Source organism: Impatiens glandulifera, chromosome 3, assembly GCF_907164915.1.
Source record: "Impatiens glandulifera chromosome 3, dImpGla2.1, whole genome shotgun sequence".
Classification (NCBI taxonomy): Eukaryota; Viridiplantae; Streptophyta; class Magnoliopsida; order Ericales; family Balsaminaceae; genus Impatiens; species Impatiens glandulifera.
Window position 1 is genome coordinate 50,053,034 of NC_061864.1, and position 17,063 is coordinate 50,070,096.

The following is a 17,063-nucleotide window of genomic DNA, read 5'->3' on the forward strand; positions in this document are numbered from 1 at the left end:
GACGCTAAGTCGTTTTTCCAAAAAAAAAAACGACAATTACTTAATTTTGCAAATGATTAAATGGTTGAAGTGATATATTGAGTTTAAGATAAATTAGATAAAATTCAAAAAATAACTTTCTCAAACAAACCCCAATTGTAGATGTTTAACTTATCAAGCTGCAAATCATACAAAGACATAGAAGAAAGCATCAATCTTACATAATTCTTATGGATACAAGTTTGTAAGAACAAAAATACTAGAAATGATTTCTAATTAAGGTGTGCATTTGGAAGGATAGATCTTACTCAATGCAATTTGAAATTAACAACCCAAGCAAGAATCATTTGGTATACCAAACTAAATATTAGAACTTTTCCACATTTTCTAATCTTGTAATATTTTGTTTTGGTTCATTTGTGGAATTTTTCTTTCACCTCAAGTTGTACTTTTTATATGTGGTTCATTTGTGGAACTATAATCCTTTCCTATAGCACATGTTTGAGTTTAGTGACGAATGTGACCTTTACCTAAAGTTAGTCCTCTTATTTATTAAATATTTTTCTGATATGAATACAAACAAAATCATATTAAAAGTGAATATATTTAAGATTGAAGATGAACCAAGATAAAATCATCATTGTTCTTGGTGAGACTGTTATTTTCTTTTATGATACAATTGATATTATCATGTGAACGTGAAGAATGACACGTCGTCGTTTTAATACCAGATATATATGGAATTATTTTATGACAAATGTAACTTTTATATTACCTGATGAATGAAAAAAATTACTTAAAATAAAAACAGAATGTATATCTTTGTGTTTACATTTTTATTTTACTTTTGTGTCTCTTTTTTTTTCTTTCGGATGATTTATTTTTTTAAATATTTTAGTGATCTCAACTATATATAAAAATTGAGGAATGATAGGGAGCACTACTTTGGGGGAGCGACTCGTACAACGAAAGTGACCTCGTTGTTATACAAAAGATACCTCGTCCCTTTTGTATAACAACGAGGTCTCTTTTGTATAACAACAAAGTCACCTTCGTATAATTTCGCTGTACGAGTCGCTCCCCCAAAATAGTACTCCCAATCATTTTTCATAAAAATTATATAAATATGAATTCAAGTCCAAAATATAATATCATTGTCAGCCAATTGAATAGCAATTATGTCGGCTATGAATTATTGTAGAATTCAAGTTGTGAGTTGTGACGGCTAATCCAAAAACAGGTTTGGAGTGCTAGAGTTTCTCTATAAATAGATTCTAGCCCATCTAAGCTAATTAACTCATCATCTTCATTATTCTCCTTCTTCCTTAACTACTTTACTATCCTCATCTCCATATAATTAACAAATCTGTTTGCAAATCAAAATGGCCCTTTCTCTAGGATACTTTGAGATTGCAACAACCCTGTTGTTTATCTTGGTTATTGCTAATTTCTTCCGAATCAACCGCAAGTCATTCCACACGAACGTTCCCTTCGAATGGCCACTCATCGGAATGCTTCCCGCAGTCATCGATAACATGAACCGTGTCCACGATCGTTTGGTCGAAATTCACACAATCGTCGGACCTACATTCCTCTTCAAATTCCCTTTCTTCTTCAATATGAGCTTATTGTCGAGTGTGGATCCGATGGACATGCATTACATAATGAGCAAGAACATGCAAAACTTTCCTAAGGCGCCTCTCTTCTCGAAAATGTTTGATTTCATGGGTAAAGCGTGGTTCAACTGCGACGGCGAAGAGTGGAAGATACAGAGAAGGGTGGTCCAAGTGCTTCTCACCAATAACCGCTTCAACCGGTTCTTGGGAAAGACAAGCGCACGTAACATCGAGAAAGGGTTGATACCTGTTCTTGATAACGCGGCTAATAATGGATCGGTCCTTGACTTGCAAGATGTGTTCAATAGGTTGACATTTGATACGTCATGTAAGATTGTAACGGGTTACAATCCATGTAGCCTCTCCCTTAAGTTACCGGAGATACCATTCTCCAAGGCATTAGATGAGGCAGAAGAGTCGGTTTTGTTACGCCATGCCATGCCCGAGTCCGTTTGGAAGCTTTTGAAATGGATGAACATTGGATCCGAAAAAACTCTTACACATGCATGGGCCATATTGGATGTGGAAATCGGGAAATTGATATCCATGAAGAGAGAACAGCTCGCTAAGGAGACGTACGACCCAACTGAATTAGTTAATGGATCGGAACAAAAGGAAGAAGGAATCGACATCTTGACGTCGTACTTATACGCCAATGAACAAATGTACGCATCGTTAAAGATTGACGATAACTTCTTAAGAGACACAATTCTAAACTACATGTTAGCCAGCCGAGACACAACGATATCTTCCCTAACTTGGTTCATCTGGCTGGTAATAATTTACCCAGAAACCCTAAACAAGATCAGGGAAGAGCTCAAATCGGTCTTACCATCGTTGGAATCCGAAAACCCATGCATATTCAAATCTGAAGATGTGAACAAGCTTACATATCTCCATGCATGCGTTTGTGAAAGTTTAAGACTCTATCCACCTGTGCCATTTCAACTTAGAGTACCAGAAAAGCCAGACAAGCTTCCTAGCGGAGTTTGTGTAACTCCAAATGATAAAATCATCATGTCAGTTTATGCAATGGCAAGAATGAAGTCTATATGGGGTGAAGATTGTTCGGAATTCAAGCCTGAAAGGTGGATAACGGAAAAAGGAGGGATTAAACACGAGCCAACGTATAAATACCCAGTGTTTAACGATGGACCGAGGAATTGTCTTGGGAAGGATATGGCGCTTAATCATACGAAGATGGTGGCCGCAACAATAATCCATAATTACAATTTAGAGATGATGGAAGGACATGTTGTGGAGAAGAATTGTTCCATTATATTGTATATGAAGCATGGCCTGAAGGTGAATGTGTTTAAAAGATGGACCTAGAAAGAGAGAGAGAGAAAAGATTGAGATTTCTTTAACCTAAATATAAATGGTGTCGGTGGTGTGTACTTTATCTTTGATATTTATCGTGATTATTAATTAATGTGATTTGTATTGTTTGGAGAAGATGATATTACAGTTGTTATATACATGTTTTATCAAATAAAGAAAATAAATGTCTATTTTTTTTAAACTTTTAAGCTTATTTGATTGAATATATAACTATGAATTTTATAAATTCATATTACTACAACTATATTTTTTTTACATCTCACTAACTATACAATTCGGCATGGCAGTAAGGTGACGGTTTGCTAATCCAAAGGAACCAAATTATTTTGTAGTTCGGTTTTGGTATTTTGGGTCAGAAACCGAATCGAAACCCCCATACGAGAGGTTTCTACCAAGGATGACAATTTGAAACCGTACCGCAATAATCAAATCGAATGGTCCGTTTGAAGTTATTTTCCCCCGAAACCGAACGAAGATAGGATTGTGATGATATTTGTGTTCCCGCCCCGATCTTACTCAAATTCTGTCCCGAATACTATAAACTCAATTAAATATATAAAATTACAAATATATTTAATTATTCATTATATTTTATAAGAGTTTTAAGTTTATTTATTTATAATAATATAAATTTTTTTGTATATTATAATATATAATATATTAAAAAAATTGTTTATATAATTTTATTAAATAATTTTTTATTTTTTTAAAAACTATTTTATAAACGGCGCCTCTACGTATTCTCCGAAACCGGACGGAATGAGAATAGTATTAAAAATATCATCGAAATAAAAACAGAACAATAATAATAAATGCATTTCCCGTCTCAAACTACCCATTTGGATCCCTAATTCCTACCTCTCCAAAGACAGAATTGAGAGAGAATCCAAAGATGAGAGAAAGGCAAACAGCTGTGTGCAATGATGACCTTATCATGTGCGCCATCAATGGCCTTAAAAGAGAGAAATTTAAACCTATCCTACAAAGATTATGTTTTCTTAAATGAACTTATTAGGTGAGTTTTTTTTTTATCTCATATCTCATTAATTTAAACAGGTAAAAATATATTTAATAATTAAATAAATAATAAATATATATACAACGTATCATTGATAAATTTGGTTCAAACTAATAAAATAAAAAAAATATTTTTTTAAACAAACTGATCTTTTTCTAATATATTGGGTCCGGGTATTATCGGTTCAAAGCATGAAATTTCAGGTCAAGTAAGTACTCAGTTGTTGGCAATTTTGGGTCGGTTTAGTTTGGGTTACACAATAGCCCGAAATTTGCTCTATATACAATGATTATATTTAGTAGGTTATTTGTGATTCAAACTCAATCTAACATTTTAATTTATTGTACAATTGCTGAGTTCAAAATTTTATCATTATATCACTGTTTGATTTTTGGAAGGAACTACTTTTAATAACTATGAAAAGTAAGAGTAAAAATATATTTTTTTAGAAATGGATGGCAAGTTAACATTTTATATCAATGAAATAGACGTTTTCATTATGTAAGGTAATAGTCAAGTCTTCATTAATTTGAGTAATAATTGAATGAAAGTGTAATAGTAAAATTAGTTGGATTATGAACTTGTAAAAGCTAGATGGATTATACATTTCTTCCTTTCATATGACATGGAGATGTATCAACTATATATAAGTATACAAATGAGTCTATACACATTCATAAGAAACTCCCATATGATGTTAAAACATAAAACTCAATACATTAATTTCCACTATGAAAAAAACACCTAAAATTCTAATAAGTTATGACCGCATTGTAACACCTAAAAAACGCACAATCGAAAAAAACTCGCTCACATTGTTAACCTACCTTTCTCTCGAAGTGGATTTATTCGACGAAGCTTTCATTTTTATTCTATTTGCAGTTTAATTGATACGTTTGGTACAATTATTTTTGTGCTTAAAGTTGAAGTATTGTGGAAGAATGATCATCTATTTCTTTATGTGGAGAAACATGTGATTGTCCAATAACTTTAAGATGTTTTGAATTTATTTTCCCACTTCATATGGCACAAAAAATTATGAGAATTATTTCTAATATTTGGGTATATATATTATTTAATAATTGTATATTATTTATTATCATAATAAAGATTAAAGTCCAATTAATATGATCTATTAAAATATATAAAAATTATGGACTTATTTAGACATCTATAATTAATATAGAGACATATTTGTATAAAATAAAAAATATCATTTATTATTTCGTTGATAGACCGAATAATAAATGGGTATATTAAGACTAGGTCTCCAACCCATTTAGAGTCTACCTATCATGTTTTTCTCATCAGACAAAAATGGTTTATGTTAATATCTCAATAACACTCAAGAAGACTATCGTTAGAGGATTGAAAGACTTAAACCCCACACACATCAGATATTCTAATCCAAGTTCGATCTATAACAAGAAGATCCAAGATAAAGAGAAAATCCGAAGAATAACAACTTAATTAACGACTTAAGATCTAGATGTGCATGATGCATGTATGTGATATTTAGCCTAACCATTTCTTTTTTTAGGTTTTATACATATTTGTATATGTGTATTATTTCATTTTTCTTATACTTGTATATGTGTGCATTCTTGTAAGAAAAAAAAAAATTAAAGTCTACACAAATATGGATGATCATAATTAATCTTATGTTAAAAACATGTTAAAAAGGCAAACTATAAAAAAGTAGTGTAATGATATATTTTAAAAGACCAAAATTATTGTAGTATAGACATTCAAGGCGTTACAAGACATAGCGTTTTTAGTCGTTTACCATACATAACCAAGCGTCAAACTTATAAAGCATATCTAATTATGGCGTGCTTACGCCGAAATTATTTTCTTAATTTTTAAAAGATTAGGTGACGACTCTCTAGTCGTGAGGTTTATTCTTAATCAAAATTTTTAGAAAGACCTATATCAACATCCTATTAATTTCACAATCTCATATGAGATTCGACGGAAGTGTTATTAATGAGGTTGACTATAAACTCTTGTTTTCATTGCTTTACTTGTTTGATCACACATTAAAGACTAAATTCCTCACATAAAATAAATAAATAAGAGTAGTTGAAGCGGTGTAAGATCCAGAACTATGTAGAGTAATTTATATCATGTACATTTATATATAAATTTGATTTTTCAATTCTTAATATAAATAAAATGATAATTGGATGTCAATCAATTTATTATTAATTTAGTTACAACTATTTTATATTTAGCTTTCAAAATTTTCATAAACACTATTTGATTTATTAGATAAATATTTTTTAATTTTGTATAGTCAATGAGGTATTGATAAATTTGATGCGCAATAATTACAATAGTGAATTACTATTATGTGGTACGTTTGGATGAGTGTAATTGAAATTGACATTATAATTCCAATTTTAATTCTATGAAAATTGGCATTGGCATTTGAATTTTAATTCTTATGTTTGAAAAAATATATAATGGTAATTCAATCACAATTCTTATGTGTGTAAAAAAGAATATAATAAAAATAATTTTAAAATATATTATATATTTTATTTATTTTATTAAAATATTGGATTGACACAACCAATTAGAATAGTTTTAAAGGTCATTTTTTTTTAGTTTCGATTTTCATTAATAAAATGTTGATTCAACATGTTAACTTCATATATTAAAAAAAGTATCGGTTCGACATTTTAATTTCCTAAATTTAAAAACAAAATATCAATTAAACATTTAACTTCTTAAATTAATATTATATATATATATATTTCAAAATGTTAACTTACTAAATTAAAAAAATATCAATTCAATATTTTAACATTTTAAATTCCAAAAAAAATTATCAATTGAGAACTTTAATTGTGTTTTAAATTATAAAATAATTTAAAACATAAAAAAATGGAATACAATTCTGACCTAAAAATAGTGGAATTGAGAAGTATAAAATTATATTAGATTGAATTCCATTAAAATTTTATTTCTAATTCTAATTTGTAATATTAAAGAATCTACCAAATTTAAGAATTATAATTAAACCCTCCAATTTCAATTCCAAATTATCAAACAATCTTAGATTTTTTTTACTCTATAAGACCATCAACCTTAATAAACTCCAACACACATAAGAGACAATGAAACTAGTTTAAAGAAAATTTATGAATCAAGTACATGTCTCGTATAATCTTTTTAATCGGTGATTCTATTTTTTTTTAATATATATTTTTTTAATTTAATTGTAACATTGTATATACTTATGCAAGTTTTCTATAATTTCTAAACAAGATATCTAACCATTTGTAATAATCAATACATTCAAGTTGGGTTTAAAAGATTATCACAAAACTTAAACTTGTGGTGATAAAAACTTACATTATTTAATTATTCGCTCAAGTTTCGAAAACGGGGCTACCCAAACCAACAACACAATCTATTTATTTCCACAAAATGGGTTGTACCTTGTGATGCGATAATAGATTATCTAACATTAAGCTCGACAACTATTTTATATTTAACTTTCAAATACTTCATAAACACTTATTAATTTATTTGAAAAATAGAAGAAGTTAGTTACTTTTTATAAATTATTCAACCTTTTCAACTAATGTTATTCTTTTATAACTCATTGATAGTCATTTGAGGTGCTATTAAATCTTTTTTATTCTTTAAGACAATCAATTATAATAAACTCCAACACAAAAGAGACAATGAACCTAGTTTATTATATATAAAAAAAATTATAAGCACATGTTTCATATCAACATTTTCAATCGGTGATTTTATATTTTTTATTGTATTTTTTTTATTTTTAATTTAATTGTAACATCGTATGTACTTATACAAGTTTTCTAAAATTTTTAAACAAGATATCTAACCATTTGTAATACTAGATTACATTCAAGTTAGGTTTAAAAGATTATCTCAAAACTTAAACTTGAGGGATAAAACTTACATTTATTAATTAATAGCTCAAGTTCGAGAAATGATAAACCAACAACACAATCCATTTATTCTTACCAACGAATCGCACATTGTCAATACCAGTAACGAGGATTAGGGTGCCCTAAACAAAAAATTCTTATTTTTTGGTTAAAAAAATTATATTTTATTTTCTTTTGGGAAAAAAGGGCTTAGTGTCATTTTATTAAAACTCCCCCAAAGGGAAAAACAAACATAGTTCATTTTATTCATCGCTGGAATCCGAAAACCCATGCATATTCAAATCGGAAGATTTGAACAAGCTTACATATCTCCATGCATGCGATTGTGAAAGTTTAATACTCTATCCACCTGTGCCATTTCAACTTAGAGTACTAGAAAAGCCAGGCAAGCTTCCTAGCGGAGTTTGTGTAAATCCAAATGATAAAATCATCATGTCAGTTTATGCAATGAAAAGAATGAAGTCAGAGGACCCCCTCTCTTCTTACCTTTTCGTAGTTATTATGGTGATATTTGAGAGCATTTTCGCGATGTTCCGAAAGAATCGTCCATACATCTTTCACTCATTCTGTGAGGTAGAGGAGGTAACCCATTTATGCTTTACTAACGATTTGTTCATTCTAGCGCACACAGACATTGATTCCATTAAAACTATTAGGGTTGCACTAACGTTCTTTTCTGAGGTTACAAGTTTAACTATTAATGAAAGAAAAAGTGTGACATTTTATGGAGGCGTGAATGACGAAACGAAGAAGGACATATTCAACATCATGGGCGTCAAGGAAGACAGTTTCCCCGTAAGGTACTTAGAAATTCTGTTAACCGCGAAGCAGCTCGAGATCTCACACTACAAGCCGTTGATTGAAAAGGTAAAAAACACGATATCTAGCTGGGCAGCGAAAAAACTTTCTTATGCAGGGAGGATCGAAATTATCAAAACCGTGATCATGGGCATAATTGGCTACTGGGCGCAACAAATGGTCATTCCGAAGAAGGTAATGAAGGAGCTCGATACACTGATGATGAACTTTATCTGGGGCAGTAGTGGAAGAGGAGGAAAAAAAGTCAAATAGACCGCTCTCTGAAAACCGAAGGACGAGGGAGGCATCGGCTTGAAGAACTATATCGAGTGGAACAAAACTCTCACCTTTAAGCATCTGTGAGCTTTGGAGCGCAATCAGGAGTCACTATGGATCAAATGGGTGCATACGAGGTTTATGAAATACGAAACCAGTATCTTGACCTACAAAATTCATGAAGGTATGAGCTGATCTCTAAAAAATATTCTTAAACTAAGAAGCGATATTGCAGATCTTTATGACATCCGACTATGGGACGAAAAAGGTACTCTATTCTGGCACGACCCCTGGTTCGAAAACCAACCTATCATCCACAAGGAGGAGTTTCAAAATACCCGCATCAGAAGGGACTACACAGAAGCAAAAATCAGAGACATTAAAGACGGGAATTGAGACTCACTCCTAAGAAGAAATTCAAAAGGACAGAGGATACTTGATTATTTAAGTAACATACAACTACACGACAGACCGGATATTCATGAATAGAAAGCTGAGGACAATGAGAAACTGGCATCGAAGAAAATATGGGAGGTAACCCGGGAAAAAGCACACAAAGTAGAATGAGCTCCTCTTGTATGGTCAACGAAGATTATCCCTAAACACCAGTTCATCCTATGGCTCGCCTTCTGGGAAAGACTCAGCACTCGTGATCGTATCAGCAAGTATATGAGAATCCCGGACACAAATTGTCTTCTATGTAGAGGAAATGAAGAAACCATAGATCACCTATTTGGGAGCTGATGTATTGCTTCAGAGCTTTGGGACAGATTCTATAAAAGCTTGAAGCTGATTAGTTTCCCGAGCGAATGGAATGAAATCAAAAATGCAGCACTACTCAAAGCCAAGAGAAATAGATTTGCAACAAGCGTGTTCAAGTGCAGCTTTAGAACAGTGGTGTATAACATTTGGCAAGAACGGAATGCAAGGGTATATGTCAGAACTCACACGAGCGTTGAAGAGTTATGGAAAGATATTGTATCGGATTGCAGCGCCCTCGCGGGAACGTGGACAAGAGTTCCAAGCACGAAGTAGAACTGGAATATCTGTAGGAACTGAAATTTACCGTTTTTTAAACTCACTAGAATTGAAAGTATGGTAATCAGATAATTCATTTACGTTTTTAACATTTTAGTTTTATTCAGAATGTTACAACTTTAAAATCATTTTAGGCCTGTCTAGAATGATCTCTTAAACTCGTGGTTTTTTTCTTCATTTTTAGGAATTTTTAATGAAATGACGCTAAGTCGTTTAAAAAAATGAAGGGTATATGATGTAAAGATTGTTCGGAATTCAAGCCTGAAAAGTGGATAACGGAAAAAGGAGGGATTAAACACGAGCCAACGTATAAATATCCAGTGTTTAACGATGGACCGAGGAATTGTCTTGGGAAGGATATGGCACTTAATCATACGAAGATGGTGGCCGCAACAATAATCCATAATTACAATTTAGAGATGATGGAAGGACATGTTGTGGAGAAGAATTGTTCCATTATATTGTATATGAAGCATGGCCTGAAGGTGAATGTGTTTAAAAGATGGACCTAGAAAGAGAGAGAGAGAGAAAAGATTGAGATTTCTTTAACCTAAATATAAATGGTGTCGGTGGTGTGTACTTTATCTTTGATACTTATCGTGATTATTAATTAATGTGATTTGTATTGTTTGGAGAAGATGATATTACAGTTATATACATGTTTTTATCAAATAAAGAAAATAAATGTCTATTTTATTTTTTAAAAACTTTTAAGCTTATTTTATTGAATATTCACTAACTATACTATACAATTAGGCAGGACAGTTTGGGTTAATTTAAGTTAACTAATACATAATTTAGGAAGAAGGATGTTAGGAAGGAGAATTAGAAAAATAAATTAAAAAAGGATGAGATTCTATTTGTTTAAGGCATTAGAAAGAATATATATATATATATATATATATATATATATATATATATATATATATATATATATATATATATATATATATATATATATATATATATATATATATATATATATATATATATATATATATATATATAATTAATAGAATTAATTTTGTACCTTCTATAAATAAATATAAATTTTGGATCGGAGTTATTTTGAAAATTTTTATTAGTTGATCTATCTTGTCGTGACAATAACTTTTGTTACAGGTGTTCACAAATTTTAAAAAAAATTCTCAGATGATCCTCAAACTATTTCCAATATTTTGATGTCCTGACTAGATGTTGGAATATAGTTTTGATCATTTTCATCATCTTATTAACATGTATTTAAACATGTATTTAACATGTATGCTCCTAAATAATTTTTTAATCAATTTTCTAATCATGTACTATAAACTATGGAAACATGATTTATGATCGGAATTAAGCATAGTCCCTTGAACTAGATTATGAATTGATTTTAATACAAGACACTTGATTTAGGTATTTTTCATATAAAGTGGGGTAAAAGATGATCATGTCTAAACTAACAACTTCGAAGTATAGGTCGTCCCTTAGGTAACTAAGCACCGAACTAATAAAGAATCTATATATAACAAAAGATAAAAGTCAAAAGGCTAAAAAACTTAAACTAAAATTTCTTTCATAATTTGTCAAAGAGTCAAACTAGGAGGTGACTCATAAAAATAAACAAGACTTGGTCGACATGGTCCACACCAGAACAACTAACGGGGATGCTATTAGCCAAGACGCCCGAGCGCCAACGGAACGTTGACGGACCGCCAACGGCGCATTTTGATTAATCAAAACGACGCCGTTTTGTTCTTCTTCTCGAACGTCGGAGGCCGCGATCGATGCTGGCAACCTTCTAGAAAACTTATATCCGCCACCTGTCATCATTATCCATAAACTTATTTGGAAAATTTTGATTTCAACCTCGAACACGTCTCTGCCTCGTCATCATTACCCATAAACTTCAAATTCAAATCCTACATCCTAGCTAGGCTATTGAATACGAAATTAAATTCAAATGATAGGATTTTAAAAGAAAATTTTGATACGAATTCGGCTATGATAACCGACCTAGTTGAGTATAAATATTCCTTAAGTGTTAAGCTTCCAATCCATCAAACAAACATCAAACATTAAAGCCTAATTCGAAGAATTAAAGAACTCCGGTGAACTGATTTTTGTAGAAATCTTCTCCTGCGATCAAAGCTTCGATTTAGGGATTGGAAAAGCTTTCTACACATCATTGGAGTGTTCTCCAATCGTTGGTAATCTCCAAATCCAATGTAATTCGATTTGTGATTTAAAATTGAATTTTTCCAAATTTGATCGGGTTGATCATATTTAGGGTTCAATTTTGTGTTTTCTTTGTGTGAAACCGATCCTTAGATGATTTATAAGTTTTCTGTCGAAAAAGATTTGATCAATTCAACCTAAATCGAAAATACCAAAATTTGATTTGAAAATCTAGAAAATCCGAATTTTGTGTTATTGAGCTTTAAGATTTAATTTTTTTTATTCAAATAGCCGCATAACATGTTTGTAAACATATTACGATGATTTTAAAATCTTAATAACAAAATTCAAATCATGTTTGATCCAACTGAAATTTTTGAAAAATAAAGTTTGAATTTCAGTTTTAAAAGTTGTTACAAAGCTTGATTGATGTTCTTGTTTTGGTTGTGCTCGACTATAATCATCATTTTAAAGTTGTTGGAACAAGAATTAGGCCATGAGATGGCCTAAATCAAAAGTTTCCAAATTTTGCCCTAAAAATAGTTTTGAGAAATCAATTATTATAGAGTTTGATTGATCGTGTTTAAGGTTAGAGGTTATGATCCTTACAATCATATGAGTTGTTTACAACTTACTGATCATGTTTTCTTGATCTGTATTAATAGATACAAACCTGTAATTTTTTTATACCAAATGAAGAACACTCGGTCCCCGACGACCGAGTCTTGTAGGACCGGGACAAAGAAATAAGACCGAGAATTCTCAATCCTAACCGAGATCAAGGAGCAAGAAAATAGACCTAAGACCGAGACCTAGGACCGATGTTTTTGAGCCAAGACCGAGACCTAGGATCGGTGTTCTTAAGAAAGGATCGAGGAGTCCAACCGAAGATTCTAACCTAGGACTATGAGACCTGACCTGAGATCGAGACTCCTAGGTCCCAGACTGAGGAAGCTAGACCTGAGACCAAGCCTCCCAGACCTAGGACCGAACAACTTGAGTTCAGGACCGAGCCTTCTAAACCCCATGATTGAGCCTTTCGGTCCTCGACCGAGCGTCCCGAACCTGATCCAAACCACCCCGGTCAGACCATGCCCGTACGAGCCCAAATTAGATAAATAGATCCAAGTCCTAAGTTTAAAATCCTAAGGCCTGTTTGGTTCCATTTTTCAAAGTCTAAAATAATTTTTGTAATTTATGAATCCTAATCGATTTTCAAATAATCCTGAAAGGTAAGAAAATAATATATTTAAATATTTTTTGGGATATTTCCAAACAAATATTTTGACTAATCCATTTGGAATTTATTTTTAAATTTAATACTTTTCTGATATTTTTTCAGGTTTTTCAGGTTTTTTACTCATCGAAATCGTAGGTACATCCTTCTAAATAATTTTGAACAATTATTTACGTAATCTAAACATATCCTTGCTTAAGACCCCAGAACTACTAATTAATAAAAATAAATGTTATAAATGAATGTTTTGATAGCCGGACTTTTACTTTATGAATAAAATCTTCCTTTGACGGGCGCAGAGGACATAGCGTGAAAGTTCTTTCCCAAGCGTAACCAAAATATGAACCCATTATAAAAACTTTGGTATAAAGTATGTTTATACACGTATATTTTACTATTTTTCTAAAATTATTTAGCGAATCCATTTTCAAATAAATAAAATTTTCTTAAATTAATCATGTTTAATTAATTTAAACTGGATTTCAAGTCAAATCCTTATTTTATTAAAATTTTAATAAAATTAATTATTTTTACATAACTATTTTGAAAATCTCTCAGTTAATGTCAAAATCTTTAAAATAATGTTTTCTTTTAAATAATGTTTTCTTTTAAAAAGATGATTGACACACAAATCAAGGTTGAAACGCATCGAATTTCTAGGCACCCCACGATTAAGAATTTCTAGGCACCCCACGATTAACTCTGTATTGTCACGTGTCGTCCAAACACGTGCTAAGCTGCGAGGGGACCATTCCGGGGTTACATTTGACAGTTCCAATCAATTTATTATTAATTTGGTTGACAACTACTTTATATCTAACTTTCAAAATTTTCATAAACACTATTTGATTTATTAAAAAATATATGAAGTTAGTTACTTTATATTTTTTTAAACATTTATTCACATATTCAACATTTTAAAGTAAAGTTATTCTTTTGTCACTCATTTATAATAATTGAGGTACCAAAACAATGAGTACTAGTTTAAAGAAAATTAAATTTATCAAACACATGCTTCATATGAAACTAGTTTTATATCAGTGATTTTATTTTTGTATTGTATTTTTTTTTAATTTAATTGTAACATCGTAAGTACGTACTCATACAAGTCTATAATATCTAAACAAAATATCTAACCATTTGTAATATTAGTTTCATTCAAATTGGGCTTAAAATTATCATAACTTAAACTGAATAGGATAAGAGCTTACATTCTTGGTTGAATGTAGCTCAAGCGATGTCCGTATTTAAGACACAAAAATTTACGATTTCGATTCTTACTTAAAACTTTTACGTTAAAATTGATGTTACTCATGAGAGTTTTCTATCTTAAAAACACAATTTAAATAACTAAAAATATAATAGTGGCGAGTAAGAATATCTACGGATAGTTTAATGTCACAAGGATGATGTCGTTGGTAACAACAAAATCCACATAGAAGATATTAGGTACCGTTAGGCTAAATGTATTTCTTCTTAAATATTCTGTCTTGAAATAAATTACAGAAATATATAAAAAATGATGTTACAAATAAATTAAATAAATTAAATATATGAAGAACAATATCACCAAATAATGGTTGATTCGAGGTATGTGCTTAACACATTTCCCTTAAAACAGTTCCATCGTCTCCCATTTTTGTTGGAGCTTATCGCGGATAGTTGTCTCCCAGGGTACAACGAATCTTGTAGTGATTCTGTACTAAAATTACTACTCATCGAACTTGACCATCGTACCTGAACTATCACCGGATTTCAACGAAAAAATATCGAGCAAAGAACTCGAAAAACACTCACAAAAGAAGAAGAAGACTTTTGGGATTCTAGAGTGAGAAATTAATCAAGGATGAAATGGTGTTGTTTTTTGTGTATCGAATGGTGTGGGATATAATGCCTATTAATATTGTTGAAATAATAAACTGTTAATTAAATTATCAATTGATCCAACGGTTGACATTGATTGCCTCTTCATTTGTCTTAATATTTCTTCGTAATGAAGGTTAATTGTTTGTCAAAATTAATGAAGACATTTATTTTGCAATACTCACGTTACATGGTTTTTTTAATTTGTTAATAATAATATTAAATTATTATAACAATTAATAATAATAATAAACTCATGTAAGTTACACTACAAATTAACAACATTTTGTTAATTGGTCATCAAGGAATTTTGATTAATTAATTTAAATTAATTAATTCTAACATTTGGATCAAATTTCACCCTTTAATTCACTTTTGAATTTCATGTGAATTTGATTTAATTTTATAATTCAAATTTCTAATTTCCATTCATTAATGGAATTTATAGAATTAGTTTAAAAATTCCAACAATCTCCCACATTAATAGAAATGGAAAGATTAACCCGGTGAAAGGTTCAATAGTTGAATTCTACATAGGATAGGTAGGGGTAACTCTTTGAACATTCCCTTATGAAAGTATATAACTTTACTAGCTGATTAGTAGACTCGATATCCTTGAACTATTCTGCCATTTGTGTAAACGATTACACACTTTTACATAGAATTCTCCTTGATACATGTCAAGCTCTCATGGTTGTGTCTGTTTTGGTAATGGAACACGCGTCTGGTTCTGTGAGAGGGTCTAGAATTGAGCTGTACAATTCTTTCGAAGCAACCCCACTTCTCCCTCACATAGGTGATCTCTTTGCTCACAAAGAATCATTAAAAGTGATATACTTATCCTCGTCAAAATATATATTGTTTCGTTATAGGATTAATCCTCAACAACAACTTTCTAAGTCAGTACAATTAGGTTGTCCCATTGAACCTAGTTCTTGGGATCTCCAGTCTGCATAGGTTGGGTTTTCCTTCATACCGACTTATAGTAGGCTAATGTCTCAAAAGATTTCAAACTATCTCTCTATTCAATAATCTGATTAATGGATCCACAATGTTATCTTTGACTTACATAATCAAATTTGATAACTCCATTAGAGAGTATAGTCTAATGACATTATGTCTAAGACGTGTATGTCTAGACTTGTCATTGAATCTAAGCTTGTTCAATTTCAAATTACTATCACAATAATTCGAAATTTATGTTGGTACATTCTTAGTTAACCTTGGAACATCTTCTAATAAGAAGCATAGTCATTCGTACATGCTTATCATTTAATTTTTTAATGAAAATATTGTTTACTTGACTAACTAGTAGACAAAATGTCTTTAAACTATTATGTCTTCGTGTAAACGATTATATATTTTACATAAAAATATTTTATTTTTCGACATAAGTCAAAAATATTGATTATAACGTTTAATCTATTCATCATAAATTTCTTAGAAGATTTCCATACGTAGATTGCACTTTTAAGTGTAAACATGTTCACTTTTAGACGTAAAGTTTTTCATTTAATAATATCAATATATCATTTGATAACAACATGATATTTCGTTTAGTGTAATTCATATCCTTAATGAATTTAATCATTTTTATCGTAATTTTCAACGATAAAAATATCGTACAAAAGATACGTAATGAAATAATTTTTATTGTCTTCATGATATATATAATTGTCACATCCACTTTTTAATAAAAATATGATCAAATTTTCATATCATTATTATAAAATTTGTTATAAGTCATATCAAGACTTTATAAACTTTCATTTTTATTTATTTCATAAAATCCTTTTGAAGACATTGAT

General features: G+C 30.5%; 1 protein-coding gene across 1 annotated transcript; it reads left to right on the top strand.

Annotated features, from left to right (window-relative positions):
- Window positions 1-1,262: 1,262 nt before the first annotated feature.
- On the top strand, window positions 1,263-3,050 carry LOC124928740 (alkane hydroxylase MAH1-like). Its single transcript, XM_047468988.1, has one exon. The coding sequence runs from the start codon at window positions 1,362-1,364 to the stop codon at window positions 2,925-2,927; it is 1,566 nt and encodes a 521-aa protein (XP_047324944.1). The 5' UTR covers window positions 1,263-1,361; the 3' UTR covers window positions 2,928-3,050.
- The last annotated feature ends 14,013 nt before the right edge of the window (window positions 3,051-17,063 follow it).

Coding starts and splice junctions, on each gene's coding strand:
- LOC124928740 (XM_047468988.1), top strand. CDS start 1,362: ATGGCCCTTTCTCTAGGATACTTTGAGATTGCAACAACCCTGTTGTTT.